This window comes from Electrophorus electricus, chromosome 14 (genome assembly GCF_013358815.1).
Source record: "Electrophorus electricus isolate fEleEle1 chromosome 14, fEleEle1.pri, whole genome shotgun sequence".
NCBI classification, from domain to species: domain Eukaryota; kingdom Metazoa; phylum Chordata; class Actinopteri; order Gymnotiformes; family Gymnotidae; genus Electrophorus; species Electrophorus electricus.
The window spans coordinates 11,223,882-11,246,471 of NC_049548.1; the positions used below are offsets into that span (position 1 = coordinate 11,223,882).

At 40.6% G+C, this 22,590-nt stretch overlaps 1 protein-coding gene across 3 annotated transcripts in view; it reads left to right on the forward strand.

The window, feature by feature from the left end:
- Positions 1 to 22,590, forward strand: part of LOC113582898 (calcium-activated potassium channel subunit alpha-1-like) — an 86,583-nt gene that overhangs the window by 50,339 nt on the left and 13,654 nt on the right. For all 3 annotated transcript variants that reach the window (XM_035533367.1, XM_035533368.1, XM_035533369.1), the window contains exons 19-26: positions 1,762 to 1,861; positions 14,121 to 14,217; positions 17,725 to 17,949; positions 18,283 to 18,475; positions 18,657 to 18,740; positions 20,840 to 20,920; positions 21,427 to 21,557; positions 21,835 to 22,029. In XM_035533367.1, the coding sequence (XP_035389260.1) occupies positions 1,762 to 1,861; positions 14,121 to 14,217; positions 17,725 to 17,949; positions 18,283 to 18,475; positions 18,657 to 18,740; positions 20,840 to 20,920; positions 21,427 to 21,557; positions 21,835 to 22,029 (1,106 nt within the window). The remainder of the gene's footprint in view (positions 1 to 1,761; positions 1,862 to 14,120; positions 14,218 to 17,724; positions 17,950 to 18,282; positions 18,476 to 18,656; positions 18,741 to 20,839; positions 20,921 to 21,426; positions 21,558 to 21,834; positions 22,030 to 22,590) is intronic.

The following is a 22,590-nucleotide window of genomic DNA, read 5'->3' on the forward strand; positions in this document are numbered from 1 at the left end:
ATTAACACAGTTGATTATTGTGATTATTACATCACTGAATAGCAGCAGCTTTCTAAGGCATTCCACAAGTAATGCTGGAAAGGGATATAGAGTGTACATTCAATATGATCAAAAAACTTTAATCAACAATAGTCTACGGTGGAATGTAACACTCATTATAGATTAATTTAGAATAATAATGATTGCTTTGTTGTATTGTTATTTGCTTATTTTGTTTTTAAAATGTCAGTTGTTTACTGCCTATGAATTATTGTAGCTTTAACAACACACCATCAACAGGTTAACGCTTGCACTTGCTCTACCCATGTAGACACTGTTTTGGTACTTTATCGGTGGTGATATGAGAATTATTTTTAAGCCTTAAAACTGTAGTGTTGGTATGCCACAGATATAAAAGGAGCCAAGTAACTCTTCTTCCAACCTCTTTGGTTTGTGGACATGTTTGCACACTTGTGGCATTTTCATGAAGTAGCCACCTTTTCCAACAGTCTGGAACAGGTTCCCCCTTATGCTCAGTACTTACTAGCTGAGTGGCATATATATAAATAAAAGATACTTTTGATTTTTTTAAATGACATTTTATACATTTTTACATTTTATAGTTTTTAAAAAAAATATTTTAAACAGATTAACTTAGAAACTATGTATTTAGTTTAAAAAAGATTTTGAAAAACAAACCTGCACTTTGGTATGTCCAAACTTTTAATTGGTACTATCTGTCATTCATATATGATTGAATAAAGCTGCACTGTTATAAACACTATTTCATGTATAATGTAATTTCTCAGACACTCAGAATTTATGAAAAAATATAATTTTTAAAAATGTTCATGAAAGTGGATTCAAAACTGGACACTGGACAGTGGATGTCATGTGACCATATGGATTGTCGTGATTAGTTTGCTTAATGTGTAGCATACTGATCAGAACACATCAATTATAATTCAGTGCTACACATTTTAATTCATTAACAATTACTTAATACATTTACTTCAATTGCTTTTGAAGTTCTAGAATGTGAAAACAGTTTATATTAGAAAAAGCAGATATTTAAATAAAAACATTCATCCCATGGGGTTTTAAAGTTCCTTGTGTACTTCAATAAAGCAGTAAATTATGAGAGGCCATGCCTGTGTTGTTTTTATCATAGGTAAAAGCGTGAAAGTGGAGTGCCTCACTCATTCTTACTAATGCCTTAATGCAGAAATTGCCTACTATATTACTTACAAGAGATGCAATCATCTTTAAATTGAAAAACCCAGAGAAGGCTTCCTGATCAGTTTGGTGAACATCTTTGGACCATGGGAATTAAGGATTTGTCAGTTCCAGTGCCAAGGCATAGTAATGCTAATGGACATTGCATTAATGACATCTGTTTGTATTGCCAGTTGTTGCTATGGCAGAAATGAAATTGGGAACCTCAAAGAAAAAGAACTGAACTAAACTCTTTGAACTTTAGAACCACATAACATTAATATTATAATTTAAAAATCTACTTTTCAAATTTAAACTGGTTCTGCCTCTTTTCAAGTCTTATAGAGTCTGGCAATAAACAGCTTGAAAAATGTATCATTTGCCAGATATGCTGGTGTGTTCATACTATTTCTAACTCTAGTGAGTGATATTAGAATCAAAATTTTTCATCAGACTTGTTAGCTTCTGAAAATCAGTACTGTAATGGTGACAGCATTTTCATGTTGGTTGGGCTGTGCAGGTCAAATAAGCAGGTTAGTTTGGTAACTGATGCCTGTGTTGTTGCAGTTGATGAGTGGGAATCCCCTCTGTCATCTAAGAACAAACAACAGAATAAAGAAAATAAAGAAATGAGGATGTCAGTCAACTCTTCTCCACAAAATAGAAGGTAACACTGTGTGTGTGTGTATGTGGTAACACAGCTGTAGAAAATAGAACCTTCTCTGACAAAATCATTTTTGCTCTGCCTCATCACCTATTACTTGTGGGGTACTTCAGGGTTCTATTTTGGGTCCTGTATTGTTGTGTTATACATGCTTCCTCTTGGGTTGATTTTTTTAGAAGTGCAAAATTCCATATCACTGTTATGCAGGTGATGACACACAGCTCTTCCTTCTACTTAAGCCCTATGTGCACCTCCAGTTTTTGAATGATTTGTACTTGTTCACTTTAACACTAGTTATCTGAAATTGTACACCTAGCACAATAATCATTCAGGATTCAAACTGAGGTAGATATGTGGGGCAAGACATCCATTCACATCCAAGCTTATTTTTCCATCATTTAGGCTCCATTTGAGCTCAGCTAATACAGAGGAATTTGCCAAAAAACAAAGTGCTTTTTATTTGGAGGGTGTATAATGTGTACTTGGATGCTGGATATTCATTTTCAGTCAGGCTCTACATTTCCTGATCCATCAGGGTCTTGAACAATTTTGAGCATATACAAGAAATTACTCAGGAGCTACACAGTATTTTCCACTAGACATCTCTAAAGTGTACCAAAACCTCTCCAAATGCATACAGTCATCAGTCACTTATACATCAAGTGTGCAAGATTTTTTGCTAAAACATCACAATGTTCAATGTTCAAGAACCTACTAAAAGACAATATTAGCTTCATTATAGCTTCATTGCTAAAGGCTAAACAATATTATCTTAATTGCTATTAGCTTCATTGCTATTAGGCTAAAATATTATCCTGGGGAAAATACTGTAAATGCTGTAATACTGTAAAGAAATAGTATGCTTTCTCAATTATGCTTACAGTTTGTGGTAGGATTATGAATTTTTTCGTCAGAGAATGGAAACATCCACTTATTTGCGATGCAAGCAGCATAGCTATTCTATCATAGCTAGACACTGAACCGTCTCTCAGCTTCCAGCTTATAACTACACCCAAACAACTCCACATATACTGCAGCTAAAATAAGCCTCTTCATTTTCATAATGTCCAAAGGTATTGGCGATTAAATAATTGTTGTCTTTTAGTAACTTGTTTAACAGTGTTGTGATGTTTTACCAAAATAAAATCTTGCACACTCAACATATAATGACTGATGACTGTGTGCATTTGTGTGTACTTTGGAGATGTCTAGGACTGTGTAGCTTCCAAATAATTTCATGTCTCTTAGCTTCTAGCTCATAATTGCACCCAAACAACTGCAGATAAACTTCAACTAAAATAAGCCTCTTCCTTTATATGATGTCCAAAAGTATTGGCGATCAAACTATTCAATAAAAAAACAATATCCATGACTGCATCAGTTTCCCCAAACAGGATCACACTCATGCACTACACTTTATGTGATTAGAAAGCATAAGCAACGTTTTGCTGTGCGCAAGGATCTATCGCATGTAGTGGGTAACCATATAAGGCAAGTGAGATTTCTACATTTTTGTCTAAGCCTCCTCTATTTGTGGCAACAGCTGCCAATCATGGCAATTGGACCTGGAACACTTGTGAAGTAATTTGATACCCCCCCTCCCCTTCCCCCTTAAGAAGCATTACCCCCTAACTTACTCGAGTCCATGTGAGTAAAGCCTCTAAAGATCAAGTACACTCATAAGGCTCTATCTAAGAATCTAGCTAGACAAAAAGTACTAACTCCTAAGGCCCTATTCAAAGAACCTGGGACAGGATACATTCAAACTCAACACCCAATCTCAAAGAGAGCCTACAACTGTCAATGACTGTACAAACTCAGAGCCCTTCAGAGCTGTGTCTACCATGTCGCATGTGGTGACTACTGACCAGGACACCAGACGGCACAACACATAAATGACAGAGGTATTTAAAAAGAGGTTGATTGTCCCATTGGCCAATCGGGTCATCTGTGTTAAAATAATATCGCACATTATCACTACCTAACATGATTTCGCAAATAAGCTTATTCAACTCATTTGAAGCTAGTCCTCAAACAGGTAACAAGTATAATAATAAAGTTCATAAATGCATTTCTAAACATCGGGATCCAACATCCAGTCAGGAAGAGGGTTTAAGTCTGGTTCCTCGTCCGGGTCGAAGTCATCCTGCAGCTCTAGGGCATCTATCTTCCCGTTATTTTAGGGAAATGACAACAGTTCTGGAGCGACTAGTCAGGCTACAAGCCTGGAACAACAGGACAACACACACGGAGCAAAACACAAAAGCAATAACATCACACAGATGAAAATTTGAAGTAACATCTGGCCCAATGGGCCCCACTGCTGCTGAAGTTGTGATAACCAAGATTCTACTTCTAGAGAGGGAGGTAGACCATCTCTCATGGCCGTAATTAAATCAGTTAATTAATGATGACCATCTGGAATGTGTTGGGCAACAGTCATTGCCCAACACTTTGCACACTCCCCCTTCCTTTGCTAAAATTGTGTTGAGAACAAGCCTGTGTTGAAGCACAGCGGTGCGAATGGCAGACAATTCCCTGTCTATTGTTCCTAAACCCATTTCAGTTTCATTTGCTAAAAGTTGTGTCTGCCATGCCAGCCTTTTTAATTATTGCAAGGTAGCAGCAGTGCTGCCACCAGGTAGTAGGGCCCAACCCATTGTTGCTCCCGGGGTTGTCCAGGGGTCCCACAGATGATACCCATGCCACCAGTGAGTGGTCACTTCTCATTTTGTCCTGCTTGAGCTTTTGTCCTGAATTTTCTCCGATGGAATAAGGACTCTAACGGGGGGGGGGAGCAACACCCGTCCCAATCTGGTGGGATGATATGATGGGCATGCCATCTGCATGCCCAAGCAGCCCCGGGCAGAGTTCGAAAAGTAATGTTGCATGTCCATGAAATGTTATCTGAGGTGCATTGTGTGTCATTGTTTATTATCCTGGTGAGGCAGTTGCTAACCCCCACCCTCATCCAACCTACTCTACAGATGCAGGTTTCACCCCTTTTCTGTGGTATTTCAACCCTGATTGTGGGGGGGTTTGTACAGCCCTGTTCTTGCCCTGTCTTGATAGGTGTAGCTGCTTGGGGTGGTGCCATTTTGTACTAATGCTCCGGCATGAAGGAGTCGTCTCATGCCTTGTGGAAGGGAATTCTTTCCCAGAGCGCCATTTACCACGGGAACCCATTTAAATGGTTTGCTGGCCCATTTGTATGCCATTTGCTGACATATCCAGCAGGGACCACTGGTATTCAGCTGACTATGATGCAGGAGTGCCAATGCACAGGCTATGTTTCCGTTGCATCTGGCTAGCGCGTGCTGGGCTAGTCCTGGAGTGTGGGGATGTTCGCCATCGAGGTCAGACCCCTCTGCCCCTAGGTCATCCCCGTACTCTGGTTCTATTTCCTCAGTCATAGACAGTTGCAGACTCTCCTGTGGTGGAGGAAAACTGATCAGTATGGTGAACCTTTTAACCTATCTGTCTGCCCCTGCCGTTTCTACACCACACAAGTACACGTCTGCATCCGAGAGGAGGACCGGATCGAAGGTGTAGGTCATGGGTCCATATCTCCCCCGGTCTCTGCAGTGCCTTGGTTACCTTGCACCGAGGTTCCTGACAGTTGGCAGTTACTGCCTCTTTAGCATAACCGTTACCCAGCGCTACCATCACAACATCTTTCCAGTCACATGGGTCTCTACACAAATAATTTGGCTCCCCGTTTCCTAAGGGAGTGGCACAAGTGATGAGCCCTTTGGTGCCATTAATGAGGATATATTGGGAGGTGGATGTTCCCAATATCTCTGTGCCCAAACTTGTCAGTTTCAATAGCAAGAGGAGCAGCATCCTGTTGAGGGGTGAGGGTTAACAAATCTTGATTCCCTCAGGATGAGAGGGCAGCATGTGGCCTTTTCCTTCCTTTTCCTCCCTTTTCCTTCCTTACCTTATCACCCCTCAGGATCAGGAGCTCTTTTACAATGCAATGCGTGCATCCAAGTTTTCCTTCCTTGTGTCTTAACTGCGGTGTGAGTAGTTAGGAGAACCTGCGCTGGTCCCAGCCACCGTGGTTTGTTCCACCGGCTTCTTCTAAGGTCCTTAATCACCACCCAGTCCCCAGACTTCAGGTCATGGATTGGTCCGTCTGCTTCACCTGGAGCCGGACCTGAGAAAGAGATGCATGCAGTCTAATACAATAAGAAAGCATGATGTCAGATATGGCTCCTTCCAGCTGGTTATTTGCTCCCATTCCTGTGAATCCTGCATTTGGTGGGCGTCTGAACAGAATCTCATGCAGACTAAGACCATGCTTTGCCTTTGGTTCCATCCTCATGCTCATGAGCACCAGTGGGAGTTGCCTTAGTCCATGCCAGGCCTGTCTCCTGACATGTTTTTGCTAATTTGGATTTGAGTGTGCCATTTTCCCTTTCCACTGCTCCGCCACTAGCGGGGTGGTAGGCACAATGCTGGTGCATGTCTATGCCTTAGTATTTGCTTAGCATGTCTAATGCCTGATTCACGAATGGGGTACCGTTATCGCTGGAGATTCTGTTGGGAATTCCCCACCTGGGAATAATTTCGGTCAACAAAGCTTTTGCCACCACCTACATGTCTTGCTTCCCTATAGGAAACACTTCCACCAATTTAGAAAACATACATACGATAACAAGGCAGTATTTTTTCATGGTGTTAATTCTATGAAGTCCATTTGCAGGTGTTGGAATAGTTCTCGCGGAGGAGGGTGTGCCACCTGAGGCACTGATTGTCCTCGTCCTACATTGTTCTGTGCATATATAATGCAGTGGCTACAAACATTTTTAGAGTAAGTTGTAAACCCCTTTGTATACCAATGTTTCATTATTTGTTGTGTCATCCCCCCTTTGGTAGCCATAAGGAAACATGTAGCATGGTAGGCAAGGTTTGCCATCGGGTCCACACCATATGTTATCACTGAGAGTGCATCCAGCCCTTTTCCAGGTGGCCTTTTCTTCTGCTGCATTCGGGATATTTTGAGAGTGGGAGTAATGTGAACGGACATGGCTTGCAGTGTCACTGGAAGCCTGGTGGTTCTTTTTGCTGTCAAGTCAGCACAGTGATTCCCTTTTGACACTTTGTGCCTTTAAACACAGCTATAGCAGTTGGTAAAGTGATCGCATCTAGCAGGGCCGCAACAAGGTGATGGTGCTGAATATGTTGCCCTGAACTAGTGAGGAATTTTTGCTGTTTCCAAATCATGCCAAAATCATGCACTACACCAAAGGTGTAGCGACTGCCTGTATAAATGGTGACGGTTTTATCTTTAGCAATTTTACAGGCCCCTGTTAGTATGATCAGTTTATCTTCCTTGGCTGAATAATGTGAGGGCAGTGGTTCTCCCTTAACAGTACTATGTGCAGTGACTACTGCATACCCGACCTGCAGCTTCCCTGTCTCTGGGTCTGATGACCGAATCAGGATTCTCAAGGGGCTCGTCCTGGAGGTCAACCCTAGGGGAACAGAGATGATTTGTTAGTGTCACACAATCATGTGGCTCCCCGTCCTCCGGCGTAGGGAGGAGTGATGCTGGGTTCAGCGTTGTACATCGCTGAACCATTGCATTAGGCAATTCCAGCAACGCGGTTTGATATTTTAGCCATTGCTGTGCAGTGAGGTGTGATGTCTTGTGGTTGTTAACAAGTGCATGTACAGCATGTGGCACCAGCAGGGTTAGTGGGGTGTACCCCTCGATGACTCGTGACACGGCCAAGGCCTTTTTAGCTGCCGCTACTGCCCTTAGGCATGCTGGCAGGCTTGCAGCCACAGGGTCTAGTTTACAGGAATAGTAAGCAACTGGCCTATTTCTGTCTCCATGCTTCTGCAGGAGGACTAACGTCATACACCCATTTTGTTTGTCAACTGTCTGGGTAAACGGCTTGTCCGGATTTGGTATACCTAAGGTGGGTGTGGTTTGGAGGGACTGTTTTAACCCCACAAATGCTTCCTCTGCCTCTGGGGTCTATTCCACTTTGGTTTGAGATCCCCCTGTTGGGACTATAGCTCTCAATGGGGCTTCCAATTGTGCATAATTAGGAATGAAGGTGTGGCAGTATGAGCACGTTCCTAGGAATGAAAGCAGCTGGCATTTGGTGGTGGGCCTTGGAATGCGAGTGATCACTGATGAATGGTCAGTGGCTAATGCCTTCCCTTCTCAAGAAATCATTTGACCCAAGAATTTTACTACTGGCTGTACAAATTGTAACTTCGACCTACTGGCTCAGTGGCTAGTCTCGGCCAAATGCATGAGTAAGCACAAGGAATCTCTTTCACTCTGTTCCTGCGTGGGAGCAGCCAGAAGTAAATCATCAACATACTGCAATAGCACACTGCCCTCTGATAACAGGAGTGGCGCTAGGCTGTCTCTGAGGGCATCATTATAAATAGTGGGAGATTCACAATACCCCTGACACAAGCATGTGTACATATAAGGTTTTCCCTCACATTGAAAGGCAAACCAATACTGGCTATCTTTATGCACTGGAATACTGAAAAAGGCGTTAGCTAGGTCCATGATGGGTTTGGGACATTTGGGGTCTTTGTCTAACTGCTGCATTGACTGCTTGGAGGTCCTGTACAAACCTCCATTCGTTACGACCTGGTTTTTTAACAGGGAAAATTGGTGTTCATACAGGCGAATCCGGGCATGGCACTATCACTTCCTGCTTCTCTGAATACTGGTTTAATGGCTTCTGGTTTCAGGGCAAACTGACATTGCTTGGGCCTGTAATCTGATTTAGGTGTGATTTTTTTTTTACTGGTGCTACCCCTTTAATCAACCCTACATCATTCTTCCCTCATGCCCACAACACATTGGGAACCTTTTTTAGGAGGGGGGACTCAGGAAGAGGATTGGAAGCCTGTTCCTGCCATCCCCTGTGTTCTTCTTTCACCTCTACATGTTTTGTAACCTTGAGGGTAAATTGCACCTTGTGTCTTCTTGTTCCCATGCAGCTATTTACCTCCTCTCCCTGCTCATTAATTTCCCATGTACCTTCCTGTTCTGCTCTTACCCAAGGCCCCAAATTTTCCCGTTCGAAGCCTCTCGGTTTTGTGATTGACACATGAAAATGTGAGAGTGCCACGGCAAAACACTCCTTTTTGTAAGTAGGCGGGCCTTCAGCTAGTATCACTGAGGCTGCGCACTTCCCCTTTCCCCAGTACACGTAATCGAGGCAAATTACCTCTCCTGGGAGCTCCTTGCCGAACCACTCCCTTTCATACTCATGATCAGGCCCTGCGGACACATATGTGGTACAGTGCAGGTTTTCTAGTTTTATTACTTCTACCCCTTTTTGTTCGCTTTGTTTGAGGATATCTGACGTCTGCACATAGTCAGTTCTGGTGGGTTCCTGTGCAATCAGCCACCAGTATGAGTACAGTGGTTCAATTTGATCAGAGTACATCTGTTGCGCTGTTGGCTCAATTACCTTTATGCCCTCTGGTTTGGACTCGATTACGATGCATAGCTTGTGCATCAAATCTTACCTCAACAGATTTACTGGACACACTGTGGACATTAAGAATGCATGGGTGAAATTTTGACCCCCTTCACTTTGGCAAGGGAGAGGGTGTAAATAATGTTCTAGGGTAGTGTGTCCAGGGGCCCCTACCGTAGTCAATGTTTTCCCAGATAATGGGACATTTAATTCCCTAGCCTGAATTACAGATTTAGCAGCACCTGAATCCACCAGGAATGACATACGTATACCCTGCACTGTTAGGGATAGTTGCGGCAAGCAAGAGTAAGGAGGTGTGGTATACTTAAGATAGGAGGGAGAGAGAATGCAGTGTGTGTGCTGGGAGGGTGCGGTGTGCATGATGTGTGTGTGCTCTTATCTGTAGCTGTGGTTGACCCGTCCCCGACTCTGCCCCATCAGTCTGCTTCCTCGCCACAGCCCCGCTCCTTCCGTGTTTTACAGTCTCTTGTGAAGTGCCCTTTCTTTCAACACGTGTAGCACCGTCGTCCTTTCACCGTCGTCCTGCTCTGAGCCCCCTCTTCCTCTTCCTCTTCCTCTTCCACAGCCTCGTCCTCGACCACCGCCTCTGCCTCTCTGTCCTGCGACAGCTTGATACATTGTGAGGGCTGCTTGATGTGCCTCATTCTCTTTCCTCATTTGTTTTTTATCTGATACGGTTCTCAGCTGTTTTTCAGAGTGGATGGCATATTGCTCGTTAGTGCTCATGGGGGCCGTTTCCCACCTGACGCATAGCTTGCATACCTCTTTTCTGATTTGGTCTCGCAGATTGTTCATGAAGCTATTGCGGAGGTGGGCTTCCCGTGCTGAGACCTCAGCTGGTCCCACTGCCATCTTGTCCCGTCTTTCTATTCCACAGTGGGTAGTGTGGATTTCTATGAGTCTGCCACAGTATTCTGCCACATTCTCCTCTGGCCCTTGTCTGCAGCCAGCCAGCTATGATGGCAGTGTTAACTCGTATTGAGAATGCCATGGTTGCGCGTCCGTGGCTGACTATCGAGAGCAGCCGCGTGCATAGCTGCAATGGCGCTCATATAATACAGAAGAAAATGTCAAAAAACAAAAAAACACCTTTGAATTTTGGGGTTTATACATGTGTCTATTTATGCTGGAGATTCATTTTCAGTCATGCTCCACATTTCCTAATTCACTAGGATATTGTAAAACAACATGCATAATTTGAAGCAAATATTTTCCACTAATCTATTCAGGCGTCTCCAAAGTGCCCAAAACCTCTGCAAAGTGCCCAAATAAAAAAAAAAAAGTCCCTGGTCACTATGTGAGTGTGCATTTTTATTTTTATGATAAAAACAAGTAAATTTCTTCAAAGGAATCAGAAAAAATATAAAACATAGCAAGTATTAGCAAAAACTATTTACATAAATTTATCTCTATTGGGTCTCTATTAGGTCTTTGGGTCATACCACTCAGTAGATAGCTCACACACCGGAACAGGGAAGCACCCCTGGTCTCTGCTCTGGGACATGAGGGGGAGATGAAGAGGCACTTGGTGCTTCTGCCCGTGGGGATTCCTGTGATCGCCCAACACCAGCCAGCTGTGAACACAACACCTCCCTGAAAGCACTTTTGGTTGAGGGGCTTCTGCCAGTGCCATCTCTTTCTGAATGATGCTGTTCACCACCGCAATATCTATGAAATGTAAAAACAACTTCATATACCAGCGCCTGGTCTTCTATGTCACGAAGAAGTATTTTATGAGGACATCCGACAAGTCAACTCCTCCCATAAACTTGTTGTATGCCTTCACAGTGTCTGGTACAGGGATCTGTTGGGTGGACGAGGTGCAACTTTTAGTTTTGACCTGTCGCTGCAGTTTTCCCACTGTATGCTTTGTGGACAGTGGGGCACATTGTGACATCTTGTGTGTCCCTCCACTTCACAAACAGCAGCGGGCCATCCCTGATCCATCTCATATTGCCACGGGCAGCTTGTTTTGGCAGGGCATTGGCAGATGTTTTGGGAAAACCTCTTCTATTCTCCAGGATGGTTTCACAAGCCCCAAAACCAATTCCGCACAAGTGACAGAATAGCAGCGAACTAGTGTTAAAATTGTCCACATATACTGTGCAGGTATGCACTGATGGCCTCATACTGCTTCCCAGTCATCACAGAAGGAGGAATTGGGTGACAATGCAAATTATCCTTCCTCTACAAGTCCTGAATAGCCAAAGGCTTCATTAGTCCAAAATAAATTACAGTGCTGATAAAGTGAAGCAGTTCATCAGCATTAATGTCAGTTCACTGCCTCTTCATGCCCTACTTTGTTCTCCGTGCTGTGCTATATACTTTTTGGTGTTGTTGCATAGCGTCAGGAGCATTTCTTCTCTGAAGAACAGATGGAATATGTCACAAGGGCTGTCCCTCTGAAAATCCAGCTGAAGTCCTGGGGTCCTCCTGAGACAAAACTGCAATGGAGGAGGCTGCTCGTCTTCCTCCGAGGTGTCACCCAATCAAGATCCCAATGAACTAGAATGATGTTGAAATACAGGGATCAATGCTAATGCCTAGTGCAAAATAGTGCAAAATATACATAAGCTCTATCTCCGACAACGTATATTGTGATACGCATGGCCCTCCCCCACTCTGTAGTGTATCATTCAAAGCAAATGAGGTATCAATGTTTTCGTCTGACAGAATACTATTTGCTGAAAGTGGTTTCAATCATTTTGGTTTCGATGGCCCATTACTGCAAGCTCTTTCGATAGGCCAACCATGAACAGCAACGTAATACAGAATCTTGCCATAGGTAGAAAGACAAAGCAATCAAAGAAAATAGTTATTTGATGGACCAATAACAAACACAGAATCTAAGAAAGAATGGTCTAATACTCTACTCAGGAACAATTTTAGGTTAGTAACATGCATTTTGTGGTAACTAAAGGCTTGCATATTTTGTGTTAGGGTACGAAGGAAATGAACATGTTTTCATGCATGTGAAGTGAAGAAACTAATAAAGGGTTTTACTAGCATTCTATATACTTTCTAAACATGTCACACAGTTTATTTGATAGTAATTGGTAATTGAATTTTCTGTGACAAAATCTGAAGTTGTCATATCCTGGAAGCATGTTTTAAAAGGCCATTTAAAAGGACAGGCACAATTGTTGTGGAAATTTACTAGAAAACCGCAGTGTATTCAGCGTGAGATTTCTGGTGAATGGATGCATGTAGATGGCTGAAAATCCGTAAGCAGGTACTTGCATTAGTCCTAAGAAATGTTATGTTAATAAATGTACTGTACATTAAGAATATTCAATGGTATCAAGTGATTATTTTGAGTATGCCAGTTTGGGCCCGCTGGCGGACCCACTAGGGGGCGTTACTGCATTATAAATTTAACTCCCTTTCACAAAACAGAAATACAACAAAGGCAAAAAGAACACAGCACCCACCCCTACAACTCCAAACAAAAAAATGGAAAAGAATGATACTCGCAATATGTCTGACAAACTCATCACAAGGGAGTAACACCCCAGCATAATCTTTTAGCCTAATTGCAATGAAGCTAATAGCAATGAAGCTAATATTGTTTAGCTTTTAACAATGAAGCTATAATGAAGCTAATATTGTCTTTTACTAAGTTGAACATTGTTGTGATGTTTTAGCAAAAGCAAATCTTGCACAGTCAATGTATACTGACTGATGACTTTGCATGCATTTGGAAAGATTTTTGGACACTTTAGAGATATCTAGCACACTTAGTGGAAAATATTGTGTAGTTCCTGAATAATCTCATGTTTCTCAGTTTCTAGTTCATAACTGCACCCAAAGAATTCCACATAAATTTCAGCTAAAATAAGCCTCTTCCTTTCTATGATATCTGAAATTATAGGCAATCAAATTTTTCAATAAAAACAATATTTATGACTGCATCCGTTTCGCCAAACAGTGTCACACACATACGCTACACTTTATCTGATTACAATGCATAAGTGATGTTTTGCTGTGCACATGGCTCCCTTGATGTATACTATGTAGCTACTTAGTAATTTCATGTATATGCTCAAAATTGTTCACTTCATATTGACAAGACCCTGGCGAATGAGGAAATGTTAAGCATGACTGAAAATTAATCTACAGCATCCAAATACACATTATAAACCCCCAAAATAAAAGGCACTTTTTTTTTTTCTTTTTTTTTTGACATTTTCTTATGTATTGATGAAAATGATCTTAAATTGAACCTAAATGATGGAAAAATAAGCCTGGACGTGAATGGATTTCTTTGACCAAATGAAAATACAAATGAAGTAATCTGGATGAATAATGCAAATTAATAAAGAGCAAGTAATGAAAGAATAATGCAACAACAGATAACGGGAGCAAATGTCACAGAGATTATTAAAATAATCATATGTTACTGGTTGATTATCATTTGACATCATAGTAGATTAAATGGCAAGTTGTTACTTTGTTACTTTATGAATCTGTGGGGTCTATGGGAATCACTCAGCAAAGTGAAAATAAATGAAACAACAAAGGAGACACTGAAGGTGATATGGAGAGAGAGCTCAAAACAGGGAGAAAAATAGAGAAACTATGTGTATGCGCATGCTCACACATGTGTCTTTCCTAGCAGGATCCCTACAACTTAAACAAACTGGAAAGGAGGGAATACATTTGCACCTATTCCACTGGTGGTAGTGGAGTGGTGCTCCCACCATCACCACCATCACAATGGTTTAGACTGCCTTTTTCTCCCTTTCTTCCTGACATGAACCTCTAATGGTCCCCAGACACATGACGGAGGTAATGGATGGCCATGTGAAGAGGTTTGATTCCACAGGAATGTTCCACTGGTGCCCTAGCAAAGACATAGAGGAGGCCATACTGGTGAGTAATTCTGTTGTCGGATGCACAGTGCAGGAGTCATAGTGGTCAGTACTGGTGTCCAGTATTGCTCATAACCTATGACTTACTATGACTGGACTCACATGCTGCTTGTTGTCATTGTAACATGTAAACATAGTAATGAGTGATGCTCTACTCAAGCATGTAATTTTGGATTTCTTGTAATGTGCTTGTAAACAGATTTTCTTTGGATTGTTGAGCAGAGTGTTCATATAAACAGCTCAGACTTACTCAATAATAGAAATGAATTCAATTAGAAAATCTTTGTATGCAAATACATAGTCATCTCATATGAACCATTGCAGTATGTGGTGTCTGGATTCAAATCATGATATACATAGATGAATACTCATCGCCTTTCAGTGAAATTCACCATTTTAAATATTAGATATGCCACATGAATCAGCAGATTCTAAGATTTCTTTTATGCATTATGTGTGTTAGCTCATTACTGTGCAACAGCGGATGTGCAATGGTGAGCGGTAAGAAGGCAGACGCATGTGCGGAGAAGAGTGAGATTTATTAGGGGCCATTCCAAATTCGGAGTTGTCTGAGCAGTCCAGGATCATTGAGCCAATACGTAGAGTACAGGGATACATGATAAACAAGGGAAGCAGGTTATTAGGGAGGCTAGGAAACATGATGGCTAGGATAAACGTCAAAGCACGGAGTACAAACCTACAGATATGGGCTTTCAAATACATAAATACAGTTATGCAAACATACAAACAAACATTCAAACAGTGAATAGCCAAAACAAAGGGAAGAAGACAGGGTCTAAATTCATGATCTAATGAACACTAAACAAGGCACAGGTGCAAATCATAAACAGTGGAAAACGATACCACGGAATGGAATCAAAACAAAACAAGACAGGGAAACCATGGAACATGGACGATAGGAGGGACCAACTGTGACAAGATGGCATCGCATAAACAATCTGAACATCATAAGACAATCTATTGTAGCTAGCTAACAAGTTTAACATTCCAGATAAGGGATTGTAAATGCATTTTGACAAAGTTAAGTAAATTCTCTGAAGTCCGTTTGAAGCCTCGGGGCATTTTCTCTGTTTTTGCATATTTTTTAATCAATAAAAATGAATAATAAATGAACAAATAATTCTTTTTTGCTGTTATTCTGAATACTGCTTATCTGCACAAGCTTTTCTTTTGCCATCAGTGTTGACTTCACATGAAATGTAAATACATTTACTTCAGCTAGGTCCAGTGACCACTCAAAAACAAATTTAAAATGTATGTAATGTTTATATACATTTTTATTCAAATACTATTACTAAGAATAATTTAGAGGAAGACAACTATTCGCAGATGAGTTATTGAACTCTTAAGACATAAGCCATCATCTTGTAAATTATATCTAGCAGTTGATAATTAGCCTACTAGCTATTCAGAAGTTTATTGAATTTCACTGTCAAATGTGTTTGACCGTAATTGGAATAATGGCTCAGAAATCTATTAAATATAATTCACATTTAATTTAATTGAACAATAATAAAATATGGACAATATATTAGAATATAAAAAAGTAATCAAAAAGCATTATACATTCACTGAACGTCATGAACCCCTCTGGAACCCCTGCAAACTACATGCCCCAGAACCCTCCAGGAGATTTTCCTCGATTAACTTATTAATAAACCCTAAAATGTGCAGGGCAAGTGGTACTTCAGAAACAGTGTTGGGAACTTGTGAAGTATATACAGCTACATTTACACCCATTGCTTATTTTATCTGGCCCTCTTACCATATAGGTGCATTTTGAACATCTGCGCTTTAAGGTATCGTTTATATTCATGTACTTTATTCATTCTCTTAAAATGCTATTTAGTACTTTATTTCTTTAAAATATTACATACAGAAATGTATAAGTATTAGAATATGTCCCATACTTGTTGTTTTCTGTTAATTTTAGTCTTATGTGCACTGTCTAGCACGAGGAAAACAATGTAAAAGAGACTAAATACTAGCTATGCAACAAATTTTATCCAAAGTTTTATCCAGATTTGTCCAAAGAAACTGTTTGAGATGACTACTGTTTTGTTTCTTGAAGAGAGAATCTGCTGCCTGTTATGGACTGAGAAAGAGAGAATCTTGCCAATACAACAGCGACACCAGCAGATGCACCACAGTTTTGCGTTCCCTGGTTTCCTTTATACCATCAAACATAACTCAGAGCCTCACTAGAGATCCACTGAAAGAGAAAGGGTTACAATGATTCAAGTGGATCAGATATTAGTATACACTATGTACACTTACTGTCCTATTTAGTTAGAAACCACATCTTGTCTGTTGCACAGTTTGTCTTAATCACCATCTAGTCCCTCATCTGACCACAGGACCACTCACTGTTGGCTGGGTATTTTTGGTAGGTAGGCTATTCTCAGCCCAGCAGTGCTACTGTTGCTAAAAGCAGAAACTGTAGAAAATGCACATATATGCTAAGTGGACCTGATAAAATGGATGATAAGTGTATATACAAGGTATGTGTATCTAATAAAATAGCCGCTGTGTGTTTAGATTATTTACTGACTTTATTAATTGTGATACATTTAAAATTATAGATTTTGAACTTTATAAAATGTTTAGATTGAGCCCTTAAACCATTACTGCTGTATCACCAAAGATGTCCACACCTTCTCCTTGTACTGAGATGGAGTTAGTGACCTAAGACCAGACTACAGGCTTTCCAGTCAGACAATGACAGCTTTTCTACATCCTCTCATCAAGATCATGGATGTGGTCTTGAGCTGGACTTTCTTGTTTTTCTATTTTTGTTGGCAAGCAAACTTTGTAACAGGTAGTATCCAGAGCCTTTGACATAGCCTGCTCTTCAGTGCATAACATTGTTCACAGAGTTGTAAAAAAATGTATAAATATTAGAGCACAGGTTATCTATTTCCCATCAGTAGAGGAGCTGCATGACAGCTTGGTTACATCTTGTAGGCTCCACAACCTTTAATGAAGCCATGGGCATCACTGATGGCTGCCAAGTAAGAATAAAACCTTCGAGTACAGATGCTCAGCGCTACTTGAATCACAAACTCTTTTATTATTTTAGAAGTGGCAAATAGAGCTGTTTTACATGTGGCTAACACAACTATGTTAGTTATAGCTAATATTGCTGTTTGAGTTATAGCTAACAGTTTTTTAATGTTATAACTAAAATATATTTCAGTTATAGCTGCAACTGTTGTTTTTGTTATAGATAATAGAGCAGTTTTAGTTATGGCTAACAGGGCTGTTTTAGTTATAGCCAACAGAGCTCTGTTGTTTATAACTGTTTATTTCATGACTAACCCAGCTGTTTTAGTTATAGCTGACAGAGCTGCTTTATTCAATGATAACAGCGCTATTTGAGATGTGGGTAGCAGAGCAGTTTGACTCATAACCAACACAGTTGTTTTAGTTATAGCAAACACAGCAGTTTTACTTGTGGCTAACAGAGCTGCCTTTTCTTTCCCCCCAGTCCCGCAGCGAAGCGTCTATGACACTTCTGGGCGGCCATGTGGTGGTCTGCATCTTTGGTGATAAAAAGTCAGCTCTAGTGGGCCTGAGGAACCTGGTGTTGCCTCTCAGGGCCAGTAACCTCCACTATCATGAACTGAAGACTATCGTCTTCGTGGGCTCACTGGACTACCTAAAGAGGGAGTGGGATTCACTCAGCAACTTCCCCAAAGTCTCCATCTTACCCGTGAGTCTGCTCCAACGGAGAGCATTAGATTTTATCTGAAGTGCCTTATCTTTATTAATATTTAGGAGATACAAGCAGGCTAATATATCTGAATAAAGTCCTTTCTATGCCACATCAATCTATTACTTCAGTTAAAGAAATAGCTGTATTTAGACTGAACCTCACTGATATTATTACAAAGATCAGTACTATAATTTAATTATAAATGTTAACTGAACTGACTTGTGAGAAAATTATTTCAAAGGTCAGTAAAAGAAATGAATGTGTTTACCTTGCATCAATGTTTGACTATTTTTGTACTGTTGTATATGTGGTATTTATGTGTTTGTGAAGGGCTCTTCTCTAAGCAGAGCGAATCTCAGGGCTGTGAACATCAACCTATGTGAAATGTGTGTCATCATATCAGCCAATCAGAATATTGTAGAGGATGCATCAATGCAGGATAAGGAATGCATCCTGGCCTCACTTAACATCAAATCCATGCAGTTTGATGACACCATAGGCCTTCTGCAGGCGAACTCCCATGGTACTGACACCCACCCAATAACATACACATAACCCCGCCCCCCAACAAGCTCAGGCACAGACACACATATGCACAGTCACACATGCACACTTAAAAACAAATACATGCACTATATTTACAAACAAACATGTGTGCACAACCCCCCCCCCCCCCCACCCCCTTTTAATTTCACTCTCTGCAGGCTTCACTCCTCGAGGTATGGACCACTCTTCTGCTGAGAACAGCCCTGTGAACAGCCTGAAGAGACAAACAGTTATTATGGAAGGTAACATCATCATCACAGAGCTTGTTACAATGCACACACACAAACACACACACCACAACTCGCATACAAAAGGACGATATAGAATCTAAAAAGAAAGGAATAGAAAATGCATGAAGTACATAGCCAATACTACAGTACTTATAAATGTACCCTTAATTATTTTATCACACATCAGATCTCAATGAACAAAGGATCTGACCAGCTAAGAGCCAATGGGGTGAAACTGTGATCAGGACAGAATTCTAGCAAGCCAGTCAGACATTGGATAACATCAAACATAGTGAGAAGGTTCCCCTTCTGCAAAATGTTTTGGGTATTTAAGATTATTATAAACAATTAAATGTTAGCTTTTCCTATCAATAATGAACAGCTCCTTGTTGCAGAGAATGAATCCATGACACACTAGTCAATGGAAACCAATATCATCAACCCACTGAGGTCTGAATTCAAAATCACACTGAAAATCAAAGTAAAAAAAATTAAGCCTGATCTAATTTGAGTGGATTTCATCACTACCAACTCATCTGACTCAGTAGTGTGATTGGGGGATCTCTTCCCAGACCTGGATCAGGGAATCAGTAAGCTCCTGGACAGTCTATGACACTACTTGGCAGTGTTCGGTGCACTGATCTCAGAGGTTCTCTGTTAGATTCAGGTTTGGAGAAAATGAGGGCCAGTCAATGGCACCAAAGCCTTCATTATCCAGGAACTGCATACACACTCTGGTCACATGAGGCCAGGCATTGTTCTGCACAAGGAGAAACCCAGGCCCACTGCAACAATGTAAGGTCTGACAATGGCTGTGAGGATTTCATCCTGGTATCTAACATCAGTCAGAGTACTGTTGGCTATCACGTGGTGATTTATGTGACCCGCCAAGGATTTGCCTCTAAAGACCATCACTGACCCACTGCCAAACCTGTCATGCTAAATGATGCCCAGTATGAACTTGCTCAAACACAACAAACCTTCTTGTAATAGCACATATGGATGTGCCATCCTGGATGAGCTGGACTACCTGTGCAACCTGAATGGGCTACAGGTACTTCCTTATGCTACCAGTAGTGACCAGGACACTAGCAAAACACAAAACTATAGAGTACTGTAGAGTCAGGAAGGATAAGGAGAGAGTAATTGTCTTTAGCGCACACCTAGTATTTGGTTAAATGGCCTTTCTCAATTGAACCTGATGCACTTGTGCACTAAATTCTTGTTTTTATCTATGAAAGATGTATGTTGTACATTCATTCTGCCCCAGAAAAACACATAAAAACTGACATATACACACACATTGTAACATAATGACGAGCCGATATGTATAATGCAGGAGGGTATTAATGAAAATATGCATACAAACAAAACCAAAGAGTACAATTGAAAGGTGGGATGACACAAAACACGGGAGAGGTAAACTAGAAAACGTAAATGTATACCACTGCAAAATGAGTGAAAAACAAATTAAACCATGAATCGCAAATGGGAAGGTGTTGCCATGGGAACCGCAATGCTAGAGAGGGGGCAGTTGTGACATATATATTGTTCAAACACACATACAAACATATAAACATGCATATATTGTACATAAACACACAAAACATAAAATCACTCATATATATTGATATAATAGACACACTTATTTTATACAAATAAAACTGACAAATACACATAAATTGCACACAAACACACAGAAATTGACAAACACATTGTACACAAACACATACAAACTGACAAACACAGATATTGTATATGATTAACTGACAGAATACAGAAATATTGCACAGTCATACAAACCAGTGTATAAACTCACATATTGTACAAAGCACACCTACAGACTGACATATAAACATGCATATTGTATATTGTACACTCACAAAGAAACATATAAACACACATATTGTACACAAACATATTAAAAACTGACATATACACATTGTACACAAATACACAGAAACTGACTTAAAAACACGTGTGTATAAACATATTGTTTTTGCCTGCCAATTTCTGTTGAGCCCTTTTTTCCACTAGCTAAATTTAATAAATCGAGTTGCTGAACACTGAATTTGTGTATCTGTGTTTGTGTGTATATATTTTGTCACTAGCTAAAGCAGACAGTGTGAACTCATTGTGTATGATCAAGGGTAAGAGCAGTGGACTCTCAATTCCTATGATCACCGAGCTTGGTAAGACATACCTGTGTGTTTTTGGTGATATTGGTGTTTGAGTATATGCATATGGTGGTTTGTGGTATATGTGTGTATATGTAAGTGCACATGTGCACACGTTGTATGTGTTTGGGTAATATTGGTGTTGCTTTAAGTGGATGTATGTTTTGTAGTTGTTTTTGTGTTTGATTTGTTTTTATAGTATTATGTATAAATTAATGTATGTTTGTATGTGTTTGTCAGTAGTCCCTAGGTCTTTCTCCCTCCTTTCTGTTCTGGTGCCATATAGCCTGACTGATGTATCATTTGGCAGATAAAACTGTCTGATATTAAGGTTACACAGATTTATCAGCATCACTGTAAATCTCACAAAGAACTGAAAATTACTATAAATGTTAACTAATAGAACCATTTTCAAGAATGTAATGCTATTTTGAACAAGCAAATTTTGTGTGTTTGTGTGTGTTCTGTGTGTGTTTGTATTGTGTGTAATTCAATGTGTTTGTATGTGTTTGTGTTCATAGTGAATGATAGTAATGTGCAGTACCTGGACCAGGATGATGAAGATGACCCAGACACTGAGCTATACCTAACACAGCCTTTTGCCTGTGGGGCAGCATTCGCTGTCAGTGTGCTCGACTCTTTAATGAGTGCTGTGAGTGTTCACATACACACAAACACACACACACACACACAAACACACACACGTTATACACAAACACACACACACACACACACACACACACACACGTTATACACAGACACACACACATACACACACACACACACACACACACACACAAAAGCACACACATGCATGTATGTACACAAACAAGCACACACATACATTTGTGATGAAAGATCTTATTTTATCAAATGCTGTAAAAAGCTCATGTTCTGTTTGTTTCCCTTTCTGTTTCTCTCTCTAACAGACTTACTTCAATGATAACATTCTGACATTGATCCGGACGCTGGTCACAGGTGGATCCACCCCGGAGCTGGAGGGTTTGTTGGCAGAGGAGAACACCATGCGTGGGGGCTACAGCACCCCTGAATCACTAGCCAAGAGGGACCGGTGCCGTGTGACCCAGGTGGCCCTGTGTGAAGGGCCCTTTGCTGAACTCGGGGTGAGACAGAGAAATAGAGATGAGAAGTAAGGAGAGAGATAGAAAGTGAGAGTGTAAGAAAGAGAGAAACAGCTGGAACCAACTTACATAATAAACACCAATGAGGTTCAGTACAACTAAATACTCATCCAATCAGACCAAATAAAACTATAACCAAAGAAAAACAGAAATACATTACTTATTGCAATTAATCCCCAAAAGAAATACATTTCAGTGCTATTTGGCTATAAATTGAGACTATATATTAGCAAATTTTCTGACCACAATAAAAAACAAACAAAAAAAGAAAAGCAGTAACAATGTACAGACACAGCGAACACAGCCTGGTTATTGAACCTGGCCATCATTGGCAATGCTGGCTGTCCAGAGAGAACAGGCTGTGCTTCCACTGACACCTTGCTGTGATAGACACAGAGGTGCACTTCCTAACTTGAGTGTCTTAAATATGAATCAGTAAGAAACATTCTATAAAAACAGCATCTGCCCTGAGATTCTAGATTGCAGTAATAGAGAAAGACTGCCATGTATCTTGGGAGAGAAGAGTGGGCTTATTTTGCAACC